We start from the raw sequence: 21267 nt of genomic DNA, 5'->3' as shown, positions 1-21267 counted from the left end.
GGGCATTTCATATAATTCAGCTATTAATCTCTAGCTATCTATTTTTTAAAATTATCATTGCTTTGGACAGTTTGAGAAAGGTGTCAGTTTAATAAGGTCTTGATAGCCAATAGTAGGTGTTGATGTTTTATAGCCTTCTATAGTCTGCAACTGAGTGTATTTTATCAAATGGAAATAACTTTTAATGGTGTGTAAGATTAACTGCTCTGAATGCCAATGGTCCTATTCACTGCAGAACAGAATGAATGTTTTTGCAGACAAAAATTCCACTCCTCCTATGCCGAACATTGAGGAGAAAGTTTAAAGTGGGTTTAAATATACGATAGTAGTCTGTAGTAGGTTGCCTATAAATATGAAGTCCTTGATAGATGCTTCACATGATTTCCATTCGCTGAGCTGAGCTCAGCCGTACCAGTGTAGTTGCAGTATGCTTTTTTGAGACGGTAAATATTTCTTTCTCTGAATCTCTACTTGCAAGTTGTTGGGTAATATGTGTTTTTCAGTTGAGAAAGCGGAAATCAATAGAGTAGTTATACCATGATGGTAGAGGTGAAAACTTAATTTTTTTTTTACCTGTTTCTTTAGGAACAAAGTCCCAGTAACCAGACATCAATAGCAATGATGCAAGAGCCTCAAGAAATGGTGGAAGAGACAGTTACTGTGGAGGAAGACCCAGGCACTCCCACTTCCCATGTGTCTATTGTCACTTCTGAAGATGGAACCACAAGGAGAACTGAAACCAAGGTGAGAGGTTAATAACCAATGAGGAAAACAGCAAAATATACCACCTAATCACAAAATAAAAATAGCAGGGAGTAGCATGGGTGATGACAATCATGCTATTGTGATCCTCAGTGATTTTAAATGTTTGGTTTGCCAGTGAAGCTGAGCTCAGGGCTTTTTCAGTTTCACCTCTGTCTAGTTTGTTCCCTGTCAGCTGTGCTGATACAGCTGTTGATGGAGCTGTGAACTTGAACAGTAGAAATTATCCAGGTTAAGCAAACAAAAACACTAGAACCCCATCCCAGGCTGTTTATTCTTTCAAGATTCACTTTATTTTATTGGAACAGTTCACAGCATTGCCCTGCAAACACATACGATGATACAAGTATTAGATGAGTTGGTAGGGCTTGGACTAAATTACTTTTGGCTGAGGAAAATATGCTTGGAAATGTGTCCACAAATCAGTTATGATCTGTAATAACAGTATGTGATTATGTGTTTGTCCTTCAGAACAAGAGGCATCCTATTTAAGTAACACCACAGCCTGTAAGTTCTGCTACAATCTCGTGAATGGAATTGTACTCCTGATGCATGGGGAAAGCTAGGTGTGTTCTCAAGCAACCTGTACCTCAGGTTCTGCTGGATGACAGATATTGCATGTGTTCCTGATGTCTTTTTGTTCCCTTGTGTAAGATAATTTTGCAGTCTCTGCTGAGAAGGTGCTGTATGCTCATGGCTACCTCACGTGCTTTCGGGTACCACTGGAACACTAATATACCTTGGCATTGGGGTCTTTGAAGTTGAGCTGACATCTTGGTTAGGTTTTGGTCTTGTGAAAGATTATGGGTGATTCCCTTTTGAAAAATTTCTGAACAGCACTGATTTAAAAAAAAAAATAGACTGTCCAACTGCTTTCTCTGTAAAAAGGAGTTGAACAGAGGTCATAAATCAGTGTTGATTTTCACTGGTGTTCCAGCATTGCGGTCCTCTAAGATACCTATTCAGGACATCACATCCTCAGGTTGGTGTAAATGAATGTTGATTTCCTGAGGTCAGCAGGCCTGCACACTTTTCTGTAAACTGAATATCTGGTTTAATGTTTGTTGTGATTAGTGAGAAGGTAAGTATAACTGGCCTATTTTCTCATTGTTGCAAGGAGACAAAGGTCTTAAAAATAAAACAGGCAGAAAAAAAACGCCAAATTTTTATTAGCTCTTCAAATAATCTAGCGTATTTAATCTGTAGCTTATTTGAAAGAAATTCAGTTTTCTTTCTAGTGGCAGCAACAACAACTGTTACAGGAAGGAAGAGATAAAATTACAGTGGTGATAGACACCTTTTTATATGCACTAATAGTAGTGCATAGTTTTAGGACACTCTAAGTGCAACTATGCAAGGGAATAAAATGATAGCTGCGACTGTAAAAATAGAGGAGAGGCTGTCAGGGGTCCCTAGATAACGGGACCACATGGAATGAAATAGTTTGTCTGAAATAGTCGTGCCACTGATAAAGCTGCATGTTTGTCATAGCATAAAAGGTGCCATTTTCTTCTGTGAGGTGTACCTGCCATTTCTCCATCTTCCCACAGACGACAACAGTGGCAGCTCCAGAACAGGCACTGTATCTGCATATGGGAAAAGAAAACTGAAAAAGCAGCAACCCTAAAGCTACTGTTCCGTTTCAAAGAGCAAGGATTCCTCCCCTTGCTGCATTTCATTCCAGGCACCGAAGCGTGTCGGGAATGGGGCAGGGTGCCTAGCTGTCTTGCTCTGCATTTGTGTTGTTTCAATTAATGCCACTGACTTCAACTTACGTACCATCCGGAGGTGTTTCCTGGTATCTCATTGCTAAAAAGGCCAGCTCTTAAAAAAAAAAAAAAAAAAAAAAATCCAGTTGTTGAGCAAAAGCCATTCTGAAATCTCAAAACACAGATGGGGTTGGCTTAGCCCTGGCTCTGTCAGGAGAGGTGCTGTGACTTTGCTGAGGTGGTTGTTGTCTCTGAAATGGTTTTGTTTTGACTTTTCCTTGCTGTGATAGTATGACATAGATTTAACAGCTCTTAGATGTGAATCTGAGGTCAGAATTTTTTTAATTTTTTTTTTTTTAATCACATTGGTCTTCAACTTGCTTTTTATTTTTATAGGGAATGTGAAAATAAAAACTGTTGTCAGTCAGGTTTTGTAGCATCAGTTAAGTGTCCTGGAGTTAATTGGCATCGACTTGCTATCACTTCTAATAGGTATCATCACAGTGCTTTTATAGGTCATATCGTTACATATGAGAGCCTTACAGAGAAAATTAAGTTTCCTGGTTCCTCTGTGCAGTGGCAAAATTCTGACCTTGCTGCTTAGATGAGGACAGTGAAGGAAAGCATTTATCTGGGATGAGAGATGCAAACACGTCTGCTGGGCGTGCAGTAGCAGGATCTCTGTTGAGCGCAGAAACTGCTGTTCTGTGTTGCTGTTCCCTCTCAGATTTAAAAAAAAAAAAAAAAAGGAAAAAAGGAAAAGAAAAAATGCTAAAAAAACCACCAACTAACAAAAAACCCCCATGAATCTGGCCTTGCTTTTAGTGTGCAGGTACTTCTTATCCTTGTAAAGGTGCAGCTTTTCCTATGATGGGAGTCCTCACATATATTTTCAGTAATATCTAATCTGTTACTTAATAAGGGTAATGTTTAAAGTTGAGACAGTCATCTTGTGTCCATTAAATGTTAGGGGGTTGCACTTGTGCTTTTCTCTTTTTTTAAAAAAAAACTCTGTCTCATCTGTTAAATCAAAGTGATTAGCACAACATACAAATAAAGTTGTTTTTTTTTTTTTATGCTCTGCATTGCTGTGCTTGCTGTAGGCTTCTTTGAGGAAGGGTTTAAAACCTATTTTTATTACCTCTGTAACTAGAAGGTTCTTCTGGACAGCGCCAGTCTCAATCTCTAGTGTATTTGTCTTGCAAAGAAAGTGACAGCACAAGATGCTTCCCCGGACAGAGTAAATAACACAGGTCCTGTTTAAGAGCCAAAGAAACCAGAGAAGTTTTCCAAATGTGTACTTTTTTTACTGGATAGATTATGTGGGGATTGGTCAACATAATGACATTTAGTGTGTGTTTTTGGATCTTTAAAGGACATTTGTTTTTTATTTTTGTTAAATTGTATAACTTTTAGCTTTGTGGAGACTGCCTCTGAAATTCCTCCTCTTGAACTGAAGCACAGCAGAAGCTGTAAATGGGAATGTTCCTGTATGCTGCAGTTAATTTATTTTTTTTCCCTATTGTTGTTTCAAAACCATAATTTATAGAGGTTATTCTCTTCCGTATTGTATTAAGTAAACAACCTTAATCCAGAAGCATTGACAGCATTGCAGCATTTTGCTGCACTTTTCCCCACATCTTTGAAGATGCCTGTAGCGGTGAAGCAGGAAGAAGGCATAATAGAATTTGGTATTTGACATATTTTAAATAGAGAACATCTGCCTTTTCAAAAAGAGATATCTCTGAGTAATTTTCCTCAAACTGTTATTCTCTTAGTACTACACTAAGTCCCTACATAAGATTCACTGCACAAAAGATGTAGCAGATAATACTTCATTTCAACTTTATAATCTCTCTGGAAGCCAAGTACGTATCATGCTGAAACAGTGAAAGTCACCTTGGGGAGAAGACTGCCACTTCTTGCCCGTCGGCTGGAACACTGCCACGTGTCAGAGGGACCCTGTCTCTAAGTGGCTGGAGAGAACTCAGTAAAGCAAATTAGATTTGTGTGTGCTTGTGTTAATGTTTGATTTTTTTTTTTTCCTTTCTTCAGGTACCTTCTATCTTTGAAATTCTAAAAGATTGGAGAGAATTTAGGACACTTTTATTCATTGAAAATGATATTTTATGATAAACCGTGGAATCAATCTGTGTATAAAGTTGTTTCACTTCCAGTCTATTTGCTTTCTAATACTCAGCAAGGCCAGATCAGTGGCCCAACAGTGATGAGCTGCTGCTCCCACTTCCTAGCACCAGCGGTGGGAAAGTGCTTGTGACTCAAACTCTCTGGTTGTGGCGGTGCCAGGTACCCTGAGAGATGGTTCTTTGAAACTTTGCAGGCAATTCAAGGGAATTGGGTAATAGAGCAGGAATGGATTTCAGCTGAAGTTGAGGGCCCTTTGAAAATGTGAAATGTTGAGTTCAAAATTGAAAGGGAGAAATTTGAGCTGTTGTTTTGAAAACCTATGGGGCGAGTTCTTACACAGCATTTAATAGAAAGGTAATAGCTTCAGCCTGCTTGGGCTGATTAATTTTTACAGTCCTTAGTTAAAAAATAAGCTCTCAGAAGTGTCAGAATGTTTTTATCCTCACGCATTCCTTCTCGTCTGTTTTTTGGTTTGTGACATAGTTTCAACAAAATTTTTAGCCCTGTTAGCTTTTATAATGTACTTAATTTACAAAAAAAAAAAGGGGGCAAACCAAAACCAAACGTCAATAACAAAATGGAAGGCAAAATTATAGGTACTGGTTAAGATGACTGCATTTGACCGCGACAGCCCACTTCAACTGAAATTTCAGTACTGTCTGTCTTCCTCTCGGTACTGTGCACTTCGAGGGGCCTATTTGTACCATCTGCACATGCATCCGGTAAGTTCAATCACTGGATAGTCTCATGTTTGTTCTCTTTTCTTCAAGTCAAATAGAAGGATGAGGGACAGAAAAATACAGAATCTGCCTCAAATGTGTTTCCTTTGTGTTCTCTTGGCAAATGTATTTTCAACAAATGTATTTTCCTCAGATGTTTCCTTTGTGTTCTGTTGGCAAATGTATTTCTAGAAACAGAATTAGGGAAAACATTATCATGGGGCCTGTGGAGGAATTATTTAACAAAATAATTGCTATCTGGAGGAGGACAACAATGGTAAGGTCAGTAGACCTGAAATGTAGTGGTATCTGGAGGGGGGACAGAACACTCGACAGGGACAGGACAGCAATTAAAGCACCAACTTTCAGTCTCATCGGATTTTGGTTGCAGACAGACGGCCTGAATAAGTTGGTATATTGGAACTTTTTCCTTTTTTACTGTGGTTGAAACCCTAATATAGTTTACAGGGAATAAAGAATTGCAAATACATTTAAAGCATACTTGGACAACCTCTTCATAGGGAAGTAATCTGAAGCTTTTATCTGGTGATCTGAGATTGTAGCAACGAAACAATTGAGCATCTTTGATTTGTAATTGGGCTAAAAAAAGTCTTTAAATTTTCTTTAGAGATGGAAAGTAAACATAGGAAGTCAAATTACACTTTCTTAAAGTAATTTGTATCTCTAAATTTTTCATTAGAGCATATCTGTAGTGAGGAGTTCATGCTAATAAATCCTTCTCGAGATTGAGTGCATCTGGAGGTTCGTGTGTCTCAGATAAGATAGTCTGCTGGGACTCCCATTTGGAATAGCTTCATTCTGTCTGGCTAATGGATCGGTATTTAGGAAACCACAAAAATGTTGGGAGAGAAGAATACTGTGCTGCCAGCTGCTGAAGACTGCCTGTGTTCTTTTAAGAAATATAAAAGAAACATTCCCTTGAGCTGGATTTCCTGAAATAAAGATGTTTGGTTTGTTGGGGTTGTTTTTTTTGCTTGGAAACCTAATAAATGGACGTTCCTCTGTCTGCTGGCTAATTGCTTCTGAAAAGCTTCCCTTTATTGTTCTGTAGGCAACAAAGTCTGTTTATCACATGATAAATCTTCTATCTCAATGCTTACCCCTGACAAATGAGGTATGAGTGCCAATACTCCCTCTCTCTGAAGACATAAAAAGTCTCGGTTTGATTCCCCTTTCATAACACCTTTAGCATTACTGAATGCTTTTATGCCATGAGAAATATGTACTTTAATGCTTGAGTGAAATGTTCCTTTTTATGTATCTGACAAGGGGGTTTTGATTGTCCTGATTCTTTCCACTTGTTAATAGGGGCAGCATTCAGAAAGTGATAGAGGTGAAGCTCTGCTAACATCCTAAACTTGTTTTTCCATGTGCTGGGTGATGCTAAGTGTGTCTTTTTGACTAGCCAAACCACAGCTATTGAAAACACCATGCTAGTCTTGAAGACTGGAAGTAAGGCAAATTAATTTGATAATTCGAAATTTTTCCCCCAATCTCCTGCATTCTGTATTGGTCATATATATATATATAAAAAAATCTGTAAATACTCTGTAGAGTACCAGAGCATGGTGAAAATCTCATTAAGTGTAACTGGTAAACAAATTGTCTAGGAATTGATTTTCAAAGTGTTCTGAAATTCTGTTTTGTATTTTTTTGTGTACATGTGCTTAATATTGGTAGACAGTTGTCCTTACCATATCGTTTCTGCGTTGTGTTACCTTGTCCTGTTTGACAGTAACAGTGATTTGCAAAAAAAACCCATTAAACAGTCAAAAATGAGCAAGAGTCCAGAACTGTCAGTAGGAATGCTGGGTGAAGACATACAGCAGCCTTTGTCCAAGGATGCTGCAGGTCAAAGCTTGTTCCTTCTTTTGTGTTATTTCTGCTGTCAGACGTGGTGTATTTGGTGTCTTGCATTGTCTGATCTTCACAACTTTATGAAAAATTGCACGACAAATTATGCATGCATGGCAACGTATGTCTTGAAAAGCAAAACTCGGAATTAGATTTAAAATATGTAGGTCCCATTGAATATTGCTGAAAGGGCTTTGTGAGGTTATGCGAGTCCTCGTCTTGTCATCTGGAAAACTGCCTCTTTGTTCCTTCCTGGGCAAAAGTATCGATTTCTGATTCATCAAATCCTTGAAATGCTACCATACTTCCTGGTGTTCCCGTTACTGGTTCCCAAATTCAAGAAAACAAAGATCCAGCACTTTGCATCCAGTTTTGTCACAGCTTTGCAAAGCTCGCATATTTCAGGCCTGAGAAGTGTTGCTTTTTCTACTCTTAGAAGATCACTTATGAGCGTATTACTTTGAATAAAACTTTTGTTTCATACTCGAGTGGGAGAATACTGAGCTGTCTTGCCTTGTGTATATCCACTTTACAAAGAGCTACTGTAAGCTACGCCAGCTCTTTTTCTTCACTAAATGCTGTCTGGTTTTATGAATGCCATGACAGCAGTCATGCTGATAACTGAGTGGAAAGTAGAAGTATTGTGTGCAGGTAATAAGCAAAACCCACTGTTGGATTCTGTTGTGAAATAAATGGTTAGTTTCTAGTTTCCTTTATTTTCATCATTAAAATGTGTGCTTTTAAAGAAAGGAAAAAAGAGGATTCAGAGGTGTGGAAGGTAACATCTTTCCTGATGTTTACCTTTGGGTTGAAGAGGAAAATTCCTTCAGCTCTGGCCTGAATTAGAGACTAAGGTCATGTTGGTACCTGGCTGTGCTTTATTCAGCGTCATGGTGGTGTTTAATTGTGCTGTTGGTGGAGAGCCGTTTGTGCAGCTTTCAGTCTTGCAGGATTTCGTTACTTCATTAGGCTGGAGTATCATTTGCTCACAGATGTCTCAAGGAAGAGAAATGCTGTTTGGGTGAATTTTTTCTATTTGGGGTTTCTGTGTGAAAACATCTGGCTAGAGGACATGTCTGGAGCCACTTCAAGAGATGTACTCTAATTACTTTGCTTTAGCAGCAGCTTGGCTAATATGGTGCCGATCTAAATGTTCAAATCAGAGGCTATAGGTCAAAATATTTATTTGAACTTGAGAGCCACTGAGCTACCCAGGAGTACATGTTATAGTTATTGTTTCTCTTGATGTACCCATTTGATTCTGTGGCTTACCTGAAGAAAAATGTCGTTTACCGGTGCTTATTTACCTCTAATACTTTAGAAACCCAAAATATCTCTTAACAATTTTATTTTGTGTTCCTCTCTTCCCTGTGTGCGATACTATCTGGTGGATTGATTCTCCTTCTCATCTTTGCGGGTGCGTTGTGTTGTTGTTTAGTTTGTTTTGTTTACAAAGGGCTGAAAGTCACTGTTTACTAGGGTTCAGGTAACTCTTATAGGTTAAAGTAACTTTATTGGGGTTAAGGTAACCCAAGGATAGATTGGCTTCTGCTGGACTTTGTGTTCTCTCCAAAACAGCTTTTGCTGGTCACTCTGGAAGACAGTACAGAAACTGATGGACCCCAGATACCAACCAAAACAGAAGTTCCTTTGCTAGCTTGCAAATAGTAGTGGCTTTTGTCCAACGCTGTCTTACTCAGATTGCCAGACCTTTCCCTTGAAGGCAGAATGTTCTTGGAAACTCTTGAGGAGTCTTTGTTCTTAACCCTTTAGCAAGAAACCTTCAACACAAGTGCCCTCTGTACACTTAGCATTTCCAGTTTTTGTCGGTTATGTGAAATAGTCTGATGCTATCTGTATTGAAATGAAATGTGATTCACAGGAAAAAGAAGATAAAGATGTATTTGTGTGCAGATTTTTCTTTTAATGTTTTAAACAAACTTGTCTAGCCCAGTATGCTTAGAATAGTTGCGGTTGCAAAAGAAGCATGACATTGGTGCTCATTATTGCAAATTTCTTAGTCACCAAAATGATGGAATGACACTAACTACCTGTTGGGTGGTATGATCATAGTCAGATGTAAGCACATCGTAAAAGAGAAAGTAGTTGTGCTGTCCAAAAGCTGGAAGCCTGAAACTTTTCTCTTTTGAGATCATGGTTTCTTAAATATTACTACCAAATTTTAGCTCCATCAAGTTACACAGTGGTAAAAACTTGATCCTGATCAGGCAAGAGCATATAACTGTACTTCTGTTAAACTAGAGAGCGTGATGTGGTATTTACGCTAACGTGGGAGAACAGGCTGTGGCTCCTTAACATTGTAAAGTCTGCTCTAGGAAAGATGCCTCCTGGAAACATTTTGGTCAAGTTTGAACTGGTGTAATGACTTCATATTGCTTCCACATGCTGTCATGTGACTGCAGAATGTTTGATTTGGTAGCAAGAGCCCCAAAATGCACTTAACTCTGGTTCTAGGCCTGTCTTTTCAGCTTTCTTTAGAAATATTTTCCCAGTATTAGATGCTAAACCTAATAGGTGAACTTGTGAGTACACCAGTGCTTCCTTTCAACAGTCATGTCACTCTAGTAGCTTTGTGATGCTGTCTCCCTGTTTTACTGTTCTAGCTCCCCATATATCTCATCACATTGTGCAGCAAGCGGAAAACTAACATATTTATTGGCTACTTCTTCACAGGTTACCAAAATGGTCAAAACAGTCACCACCAGAACAGTGCGTCAGGTGCCACTTGGGCCCGATGGCCTGCCCTCCATGGATGGCTCGTCTCCCATGGGAAGCTACACAGATTCAATAGACAGAAGGTACATGAAGAATGGGGAGCGGTACATCACACCACAAGCATCATCCACGTTAACCCGATCTTACAACAGCTACAACGATTCTTACGCTGAAAGCCACGAAGGCCAGTATCGCCCTTACATCAGTCACGACGGTTATGGAGATCTATCTGACAACTACGGTAGCTTGTCTCGTGGTGTCAACTACCGTCCTCGCTATGCCTACGTGCCAGGAAACAGTTACCGGCCAGATGATGGTAGCTTCACTTTGCCAAGCAGAAGGGATAACTATGGTCCTGTTGCCCAGCCTCAGGTGCCAGTGGGTAGCAACGTTGACTTGAACCGCTCCCAGCCAGAACGCTTCCAGCCAGAGCCCTATGGACTGGAAGATGATAACCGCAGCCTTGGAGTAGATGATGAAGGATATGAACTAGATCCTGATTACTCCACTGTGAACCGGAGGACATCTGCAGGTGTGCCAGAGAGAGGAAGACCTCACAAAGGAAGGTAAAACCCATTTGGTTTTTTTACAATACTATCTGTAGCTATTTTGCTTAGTTGAACATGTCCATTTGAACTCAATGGTCTGGTAAGTTCTGGAATTGCTTGAGAGAAAAAAAGGTAGGACCCATCATTTCATTAGCCCATAAATAACAGCAAAACACACATGAAATACAGAAAGGAGTGAGGGTAGTGCTGAAGAACCCTTTCACGTTGTTTCTGAGCTGCTTAGTTTAGGTTGAATTTAGAAATAGAGATGATCACTTAGAGGGCAAACTTACTTGTTTTCCTCTTCCTAAAAGAGAGTTTTGACTGCATTGTGTTGTCCCAGAGCCATCCCACACTAGCAAGTTGAAAAAGGGATTTGTATCTGTGTGACTTCTGACAGGTCTGGTTACGTGCACGTCTGCCAAACAAAAATTTTAAACAGCTGGTTGGGGTTGCAGACGAGCTGATACCTGGTGGTGAAGGGATGCCATGTTGTATAAAAGCTGTTTTGTGAGGTGTTTGACAGCCTCAGTTCCGGATCCTGTGCTAACTGCACACCCTCAGCTGTGTGACCAGATTGTGCTGAACCTCACTCAAGTACTTGAACATTTTGTAAGAGGAGATTGTTATTTTGTTCTGTGCCTATATAAAGGGGAGATAAGAGCATCTGTGTTGCACTTAATGTAACTAAAGTGACCAGTCACAAATTACTTCTGGTTCGATCCCTTTCCAAGGGATGTTCTATTTTATGCAGTGTTTTATGATATTAGTTGTTGATGCTGGGCTTGCAGCTATCAGCTCTTGCGTTTGGAGTAAAAAAAAAAAAAAAAACCAAAACCCAAGCTTGGGAAGAGTCTTATTACTGAGCTTCAAGTCATCTGAGTATGAACCTGACAAACTTGTATACTTTGTTTTCCAAGTAGTGTACAATCTTTTGCCCGTGCCTGCATGAAATTGTATCCTCATGATTCATGTTTTGATATGGATTTAGTTCTCGTCATTTTCCTTCTAATTTAGAGTAGTTTCCAGAGCTGTAAAGAGAGTCTGGAAGTCACCTGTCTCTGTGTGTATGTGGTCTTTAGACTTAATACTTCCGACCGAAGGCTTCACTTCATCAGCGGTAGTTGTCAGTGGGATTTGGGTTGGGCTTTTCCTTCTCTTGTCTTGGAGCACTCCTACTTGTAGATGTTATGTCATTTGTGGTTTCATTTGTACTTTCATAGCTTTATCTTCCTTCACATTTCTGGAAGTTCATTTTAAAGCTAAATGGAATCAAGCACCTGCAAATTGTCATCTATATCTTAAAGAAAAAAAGAGACAAAAGTGTCAAGGCGTATCTCCCAGAACCCTCTTTAAGTCCCTTGTGATATCTTTGATCTTGTAAGCTTACCAACCAGTGGAACCACATCAACATATTACGGAGCTAAAGGGAATAGCTGCAAGCCAGTGGGTGCCAAAATACTGATCAATCTATCAAACTTTAATTGGTGCTCCCCTGCATCTAAGCAAGTTTATGGTTCTTGTTAAAAACAGTCAGTCAGAAGTGCTTTTAAATTTTTATTAATGTTTTTCAAACTGTATGCACAATGAATAATTAAATGTATTCTTAGAACCTATCTATCCATTTGCATTTTTAAAGTCTTTTTTTTAGAAAAAAACATTCCTTTGATTTATTGTTCCTTGCAGTTTGGATAGGACCAATTTACAATTTTTGTTTTACATTTCTTTTGTTGTGATTTTTTTTTTTCCTTATTTAATATGATCAAGAGGCTTTGACAAATAATTAGCCTGACTGTGGCAGCAAACTTTAGCTGGTGAGAATGTAAGATGATTGTATGAGGGCCTCTTCATAAATAGTTACTTTTTGACATTTCAAAGAAATACTTGAACAATTCAATAAACCTGTGTTTCAGATAAGCTACTGATCTGCAAGAAACTAAAGACTACAAATAGTGCTTTGTACTAGACGAGGGTAATTACTACTTGATTATTCCTCTCTAGGTTTTTTAAAATAAGTTATTCCTTGTGAAAATGATGAAATTAATGTTATAAAGTAATGGCACTTTCTGATTTCAAAAAGTTTGTATGTGTAAAGTAGGTATAATAGCACTGTTTGAAGATTATCCACAGCACACTGACTTTCGGCTTGGGCATCCTCACTGTATTCTGAACAGAATTCTTCTGTTGGCTAACTTACTGTGGGGTTATTCTCTCATTTTCTTCCTAGTTAAGTGGTGCCCTCGTTTGTTAATAGTTTAGAAGTAGAATAAGGGTCCTTGCTGTTGGTTCATCGTTTTGATGCCGTTCTGTCTGAGAGAACTGAACGGAGGTTTCTCATCTGAATCTGTGGTAGTGAGTCTCACCTCCTGTGTGATAAGGAGGCAACCAGCTGTGTCTGGAGGGGATCCTAGTCAAGGGGATTACAAGTTCAGATTGTTCTTTCCATCCCTTGCCTGCTCCGTTTGATCGTAGAGATAAGTATCTATTGTGCTCTCCTTCTATCATCAGCAGCCTCATTTTAAGCTACTTGTATTTCATTTTAAACTGGGGAAAAATGTGCCTTCTCACAAACATCTACAAATCCAGCCAAGTGCACAAAGGCAAATATTCCCTTTGTTGTCTCTTCAGTGCTTGTGGCTGAGTTTGTGTCTTGTTTTCTTTTATACTGAGTCTCTGCTGTAGGATATATTATTTTCTTCAAGAATACCTGGCACTTAATGTTTTGTTTCTCAGTATGTGCTCTGGCTTGGTTTAAGTCAGATTGCATAATAAATTAGGGTGAGAGAAAGGCATTTGGGGTGTATAATACTGATTTAATATTACTCAAATTTGCTTTTGAAGGTATTTACACATCTTTAATTGGTTTTATGCCCTTTTTTCCTTCATTTGGTAGGTTGCCTTCATTAATTTAGGAGGTTTTTTAATTATAGTCTTTAAAAATGTGTAGTCTTACGGTCTTGCTAGGTGTTTTGTATACAGTTGTTTTCCAAAGAGAAACAGGAAGTACTGAATATTTTTAATTCAGAAAAACATCCCTACTGTTGTTTGAGTAGTTTTTAATCATTAAATTGAAGTTAACACAAATGGACAAGAAAAGTGGCAATTCATAATTAATCCTATTTTTGTAAATTATCTTCTGTTCAGCTTCTTGTCTCTTGCCTCTGTGGTAATTTCTTTCCAGACTGGAGTACTACAGTTTGCGCTTGTACTAGCATTCATGGGACTTATTTTTTCCTAAAAACTGGAGCAGCTATTGCCAGTGTTGTTATTCCAGACTAGACAGGATATGAATTTTTAATGTTGACCAAATCAACAACAAAACAGTTTTCTGCTGTTAAATTTTCCATGACAAAAGCCTGATCTAAGAAACTGAAACTATATTCGTTGGTCACTCCATGGTCTAAATTATTTTTACCAGGAAACGAGCCAGATTTTAGATGAAGGAACTGTAACACTAGGTCTCTCTTGCTTCTGTTACGTACAGACAGTGTGAGAATATTGGTATTACACACGTTATTCATGTTCTGGAGTTTTTTTCAGTCTAGAATATAAAGGCTTATATTTGTAGATAAAGTTTCAGTCAGCATTTCTGGCCTGTCTTCACTCATTTCAAGTGTGGTCTCACAGCAGCACTCAAGCAGATGTCTTTAAAGCTGAGGACTCACCTCACACTGTATGTTGGCCTCTTTGGTTTAATGACCAACCGTAAGTGTGACACCAGGATGTAGTCGACCTTGGGATCTTGTCTAGTTTGGGGCAGGAGTGTATGGAGACACCTGGGCAGAAAAGGGTAAAGCAAAAAATGCAGTTAGTTTGGAAAAGATTTGAGGTTTTTTCCTGAGGTTCCTCCTTAAAGTGAATTTGGTGGGAGTTGATCTGGATGCAGGTAGCAGCAGACCAATGTATGGCTGTGTTTTATATGGGAGGCTGCAGCCTGAGTCAGCTCATCCATTAGTAGCTCTTAGGTGGCTCCAGTCAATCCGACTTCAGTGTTTTAGCCATATGGCTCTAACTCATACTTGTCTCAGAGAGGTTTTGGTCCAGTTTTGCATCCTTTTTTGCATCCTTCTGTCAGGGAACAGAGGCTGGCAAAAGTAGGACCTCATTCTGCAAAGTGTTTAGATTTCCTCTCGGATGTTTGGTACAAAGTTCCCTACTGAAATCCCAAGCCTTTCTGGTCTTTTCTCCTAAGCAGACACCAGCTGCAAACTGTGGTGAATGTAATACTTGTATAAATTGTTGAGGATTAACTGTGTAAATCCTTCACCTGTTTCCTCAAATGTGCCTATGTTGAAGCCACAAGGAAGATAAATCCGCAAGCTCTCTCCCAGTTTTTATCTGTGCTAGAATGTGTTTTGATCAATTCCCCGAGATAGGTGATTAGTGAGACCCACGGCATCCTGAAAGCTCAGCTGCCCTGCCACAGACAGACGGAGGGCAAGATGCGTGTAGTCAGCAGCCCTGGCATACGCAGGTCTCTTCAGTCTCAAGAGTAAAGAGCTCTTGGCCTCCGGATCATGGATGACTCTATCTACTGAAGCTCTTGTTAGTCCTTCTGTGTCAGGTGATTTACCTTTCCAGTGTCGTTGCTTTGCTGGTGTGAAAGTGAAAAATCACATTTGGCCCCCACAAGTCCGAGTTAGAGGATTTCTTTACTCTTTCTGTGTGTAAATGAGTTGCTAATTTTACTCGTTTGTCTTCAGAAACTGGATGTGTTTAACTCCCTGATAGATATTTGCTTTTGACTTCTTCACCCTTTGCCTTGCCTGCTCTCCTGACCCCCCAGGCCCTCTGCCAAAGGAGGGAGATGGGACTTGACCTGGGCCAGACCACCCTCGCTCGCACAGACTGGGGGTCTCCTGCCAAGGCAGCTCGTGGTGGTTCTGCGTTATCCTGCCCGATCAGTTGTTGTGCTCCTTTGCAGACGATCTGTCTTGGTGAGCTGCTTCCCTTCAATGCTGTTAAGCAGTGGCAAAGCTAGTATTTAGAGAGCTTCCTTGTAAAATATTTTAGGACTCTTTTCCTTTAATTACAGTGTGGGTTATTTTGAGTTTTTCTTTTTTTTTTTTTTTTTTTTAGTACCTTCTCCAGGCTTGATCACTGTATTTAGTCATGTGAATCTGAATTGGTGTGATACTTACCTTCGCTGAGCTTTCTTGTACAGCTCTGAAGTTCATTACCAGGATGTCAGAGTTTCTCTCAGGGTCTTGAAGGGCCAAGTGTCCAGGTGTTAACTTTGCTGCCAAGTAAAGCTGTTGCATTTTGTTACTGGTGCAGTAACCAGTGGCTGGCCAACTATTGACACCATTTCACCCCGCAGAGGTATGTTGGATCTGACCTGTGTGGGCTTATTTCAGCAATGGCATTCCCTGTGTTCAGCCTTTCTCTTTCTTGAGAGACATTGTCTTGTTTCAAATTAACTGTCTGTGTACTAAGATGGTTGTGTTAGACTTACAATCTTATTTGACTAAGGATATGGTCCAGCAGAATCAGGTTGAGATTGGCAGGAGCAGAGTTACAAGTGAACAGTTCATGTAGGAATGGGACTGTGTGAAAAGGCCAACAGTTCTTAAAAGTCACTTACAATTCATGGTCTCGTTCCTTGAGGATGCTTTGCTTCTGCTGTGAGGATGGGGCCAGCAGTACGTGCTCTGGGCACCACTTCACCACGGAGCAGTAGCCTCTGGGTTCTAAGCAATGCTGCCCTCCCCACCACCACCTGCGTGATTCCTCTTAAACCATCTGCAGCTCTCCGTACCCACGGCACTGAGGAATGCAACCTCTTTCCTGCAGCATGAAACACTTAGCATCTTCCCATATCCTGTTCTAGCCCAGCTCGGTGTCCTGGGGATTTCATCAGAGAGTGATCATCAAAGGCAAGAATCATCAAAGCTTGTTGGCTGTCTTTGGTGCATCAGTGGCTTTGTATCGGAACGATGGAAGAAATAACCCTTTTTTTAAAAAAAGCTTTGTTAGAATAAGTAGCAAGTTGGGATGTGATCTTTTTTCTTATTCTTTTTTTCTTTTAAATGACTGATTCTTCAGATACTCACATTCATAGTTAAGAACTAGTGATTAACAATTAAAAAAAAGTTAGTATTGTTGGTAGAAGAATTATATGGTGCTCTCTTGTTACGACAGTGCTGCAATTTAAAGTCCCAACTCTGAAGTTTTATTTTGGACAAACATAATGAAACCAAGGAGCTTTGTGTGGCACAGGGGAGAGGATACCAGCCCAGAAAGCCAACCATATCCTGAGCTGCATCCAAAGAAATATGGCCAGCAGGTCAAGGGAGGTGATTCTGCCCCTCTACTCTGCTCTCATGAGACCCCACCTGGAATACTGCATTCATTTCTGGAGTCCGCAGCACAAGAAGGACATGGAGCTGCTGGAGTGGGTCCAGAGGAGGGCCATGAAGATGATCTGAAGGCTGGAGAACCTCTACTATGAAGACAGGCTGAGAGAGTTGGGGCTGTTCAGCCTGGAGATGAGAAGGCTCTGGGGTGATCTTATATAGCAGCCTTCCATACCTAGAAAGGGCCTACAGGAAAGATGGAGAGGAACTTTTTACAAGGGTATGTAGTGATAGGACAAGGGGCAATGGCTTTAAACTGAAAGAGGGGAGATTTAGATTAGATCTAAGGAAGAAATTCTTCACTAAGGGTGGTGAGGCACTGGAACATATTGCCCAGAGAACCTGTGGATGCTCCGTCCCTGCAAGTGTTCAAGGCCAGGTTGGATGAGGCATTGAGCAACCTGGTCTAGTGGAGGGTGTCCCTTCCCCATGGCAGGGAGGTTGGAACTAGATGATCTTGAAGGTCCCTTCCAATCCCAAACCGTTCTATGACTCTCTGATACAGCATGAGGAAGGTGGGCCCATCTGTGTCGTTCTGTTTGGAAGGCTTCATGGAAATAAGGCAAACAAACTGCATCCCAAGACGATAATTATCTTTGTGTATTTGCATGAACGAGAAGGAGAGAAAAACTTAATTGTGCCAGTGTAATTGAGGAGGTGAGCAGTTATCTTGTGGGCAGCTCGTAGGACTGAGCCGTGCTGAATTGTGAGTTACCGAGTCAAGCCAGCAACAGCTGTGCAGAGGGCAATTATTAAAATTAGTCTTCTGCTATTTCTTTTATGCAGTCAAAGAATTTAACATGAGGATGAGTTTGAGAAATGATTTTTTTTCTTGTAGTTTTAATGCTGGTTGTCCCAAATTTGCATATGTAAAACTGGAATTTTGTTTGAGGACTAGTTAAGGAGTGTTTTTTATTACTTCTGCCCTGTGTGTATGTACAAAAGTAAATCTTTTCAGTGTTGATACTTTCTTCTTGGAAAGATGGAAACAGCTTTGTTCTGTAACACAAAATACAACGGCTGTCCCGACGTTGTAAATTACTGCGTAGAGCGAGTACTGAATTATACATACACAAATAACTGCATCGATAAAAGGATTTCTTCAGATTCATTCTGAGTTTTGGATACTGGCCCATTTTTATCCTTTCATTCAGTTTATGGTTTAGAACAGCAATTAAAGCAGCTTAAAGTCACTGGAGGTGCTTTTAACATTGAAAGCGTTAATTGTACAAGACTTAGTTCAGTCTCCACCTCCAGTTGCTCTTCTCCCCAGAGCCTAGTTTAATTAGCAGTCCCTTTAGGATAACAGCAAGCTCCATTTTCTTTCTGAGCTCTAATGGTCTATGCTTCCTTCAGTGTGACATCAGAAATTGTTCTGTAACATCAGTCAGTGCTTAAAATGAAAGTTTTTAAGAATCTTTTTGTAGCAATTAAAACTACTTGCTTGACTGAGGTAACTACAATACTGAGAACACAGCTAATCTGTCCAGGAAAAAAACAGTAGGGCAAAAAGCTGCTGCTGTTTAAAAAAAAAAAATAAAATATATAAGAATCATAGAATGGTTAGGATTGGAAGGGACCTCAAAGATCATCTAGTTCCAACCCCCCTGCCATGGGCAGGGACACCCTCCATTAGACCAGGTTGCTCAAAGCCTCATCCAACCTGGCCTTGAACACTTGCAGGGATGGGGCATCCACAGCTTCTCTGGGCAACCTGTTCCAGTGCCTAAGAAGTCAATTTATGTTCACATGTATTAAGAGTAGTATTAAGTAGTATTAGAGGGAAGGGAGGATGAAGAAGAATCATCTTCTGGACTTGAGGTTTAAAACAGTGGGATTAATTCGAATTCTGATGCAGCTCCCCAGTGGATCGCCTCAGCTCTTCATCCTTCTCAGCCAGGTTTGCGAGCTGGTGTGAGCCTTTGGGGCAAGGCCTGAGAAAGGAGAGATTGCAAAGATGGAAGGGCTTGTAGGAGTTTATAACTCTTGGGTGCAAGTCACCTTATTGCCCTGTGGGCTTATTCACATATAAAATTGAAGAATTTATGACCAGTGGGTCATTGTGTGCAAGCTTCAGATTTCCTTTTGTACTTCTCCGAAGGACTTAAGGATTGTCTCCCGGGCAGGTGCACGGTACGTGCGCTGAAGCTCCTCTGCGTGTCCTGGAGGATGAAAGGTGTCACTTTGAATAAGGGATGAAGTGAATCTCAAAAACAAATTCTGAAGTTGTAAATGCCTTTCCTTACAAATCTCTTGCAGAAATGTTCCATCTTTAACAGCTAGTTGTAGGAAGCGATTGGAGAGGGCGGATTTTTTTCCAAAGGTTAGAGGTTATTGTTGCAGCAGTGGTTGTTAAAAGAAAGAGAAGTATTTGTCAAATACTGATTTTTATTTTTTAAGAAAAAAAAGAATATGGGCGTTTGTAGAGTGAGAATGTACTGTGTTAGAATGTTTTCAACTGTGTTGATTGTAACTTTGCCCTTTGTGTGAACTAAGACAGTAATATCTGAGTAGGCGTGTTAGCTGGTTGTGACTGATGCTAGTTCAGTTACACACGGTGAATGATGGCACAAGGTGGCTGCTGTTCATTCTGATGCTATGAACGATCTTAAAGTGTCTAATATCCAGGTTAGTTGCCATCCTGAGCGGGAAAGCTCAGAGTACCAGGCTTGTTTTGGATGTCAAAAAAATTACCCTGGTGTTAAACACTGGACCCAGGTCTCTTGACATCAGCCTCTTACCTGTATTCCAAGTAATTCTGTACAAGATACTGTTTTGTTTTTTTTTTAACATGTTTAGATTCAGGACTTAGGTTTTCCATCATCTTTGACATTGTTATATATATCAATGAGTTCACTATACTTGTGTGAGCATCAATATGGAAATTATGTTGAAATGTGAGATCTGTTGATCTGAAATCAAATTCACTGAAAAGTCTGTGGTCTCTGCCCACGCCTCGAATGCCTTTAATTAGTGTTTTGGTTTCTTGCAGAAGTAGCAGCATTAATGAAGCTCAGTGTTTCCTACTAAATGCAATCCAGCTCTACCATAATTGTTTTGCTAAGTGACCGAAATGAAAGCAATCTGTTTGATGCCGTGCAGTTCCTGTCATTGTTTTGTTGCTAGCCAAACAGATACTGTGCTCTGGTCCCATTGCTGCTGAGTACTCAGCTATGGTTAATTTTCAAGTTACTACAAATAAATTATTTGAAAGTGTAAATATGCTGCCCCTAATGATGTTTGTGATATTAAAATGTTTGCTCACAGCTGAAATCTCCATACTGATTCAGAGGTACAGAGTGTTTAAATGTGCTTTTTTGTTTTTTCTCCCTTTCGTTTCTCTTGGGACTGTTGCTTCTTACAGGGGCTACGATGACCCCATCGAGACAGAGATGGTTGAAGAGAGGATCCCTTACCTTCATGGTGGCTATGCAGCACCACTGGCACAGCCAGAGAGAGGAAGCATGGCTAGTATTGACCGTCTGGGCAAGCGCTCCCCCTCTATTGACAGCATTCGCAAAGACCCCCGGTGGAGGGACCCTGACCTCCCCGAAGTAATTGCCATGCTCAGCCACCCTATTGATCCAGTTAAGTCTAACGCCGCAGCCTACTTGCAGCACTTGTGCTATGAGAACGATAAAATCAAAAAGGACGTGAGACATCTTAAAGGGATACCGATCTTGGTGGGCCTACTTGATCATCCAAAGCCGGAGGTCCATCGTAAAGCCTGTGGGGCTCTCAGAAACATCTCCTACGGGAAGGATAATGAAAACAAAGTGGCTATAAAGAACTGTGATGGGATCCCTGCATTGATCAGACTATTGCGAAAAACAAATGACATGGAAGTCAGAGAGCTAATTACAGGTCAGTGGCTGTAGTTTCTTTAATGATTTATTCTTTAGAGGAGCGCTTTCAGCTTCAGGACCAAGAATTTCTGGAGATTGGAGGATTGAAGGAGAATTTAGATCACTGGCTGCAGCTGTCTCTTTAGCCACACCATGTTTGTGGTGTGAGAAAGCCTAAGGCAAACCTGTCCTTCAGGAGGAAATTCAGATCATCTGTGTATGTAGCACACTTGGGTTTCCCTGGCTGCTGAGAGATGAATGATGCTTCTTGGATGTAGCATGCAACTGCATGTGGTTGAGTTACTGAAGCTTAAATGAGTTATAGCAACTTCATTGACAGGTAATTTGTACTGTGCTTGCCCTCAGTGTATTACAATCATGAGGTAAGATATGCTAATCTAAAACTTTCCTTGTTAATCTCTTATAAAACAATTCTGCTGCCATGTCCTGACTACTTCATATCGATAGAACAGTCAGTCTCCAGCCCCTGATGCAGGGTGCTCTGAGGCTGTGTATAAAGTTGCAGCACTTCTGGGCTGGGAAACTCGGATTTTAAAGAGTGTGGAGTC

At 40.3% G+C, this 21267-nt stretch overlaps 1 protein-coding gene across 3 annotated transcripts in view; it reads left to right on the top strand.

Annotated features, from left to right (window-relative positions):
* ARVCF (ARVCF delta catenin family member) overlaps positions 1–21267 on the top strand; it is a 168737-nt gene that overhangs the window by 75046 nt on the left and 72424 nt on the right. For all 3 annotated transcript variants that reach the window (XM_086623809.1, XM_086623808.1, XM_086623807.1), the window contains 3 exons: positions 586–744; positions 9908–10515; positions 20218–20717. In XM_086623809.1, coding sequence (XP_086479935.1) covers positions 586–744; positions 9908–10515; positions 20218–20717 — 1267 coding nt within the window. The remainder of the gene's footprint in view (positions 1–585; positions 745–9907; positions 10516–20217; positions 20718–21267) is intronic.

Source organism: Tauraco erythrolophus, chromosome 19, assembly GCF_009769465.1.
Source record: "Tauraco erythrolophus isolate bTauEry1 chromosome 19, bTauEry1.pri, whole genome shotgun sequence".
Lineage (NCBI taxonomy): Eukaryota > Metazoa > Chordata > Aves > Musophagiformes > Musophagidae > Tauraco > Tauraco erythrolophus.
This window is presented reverse-complemented; position numbering and strand designations above follow the sequence as displayed.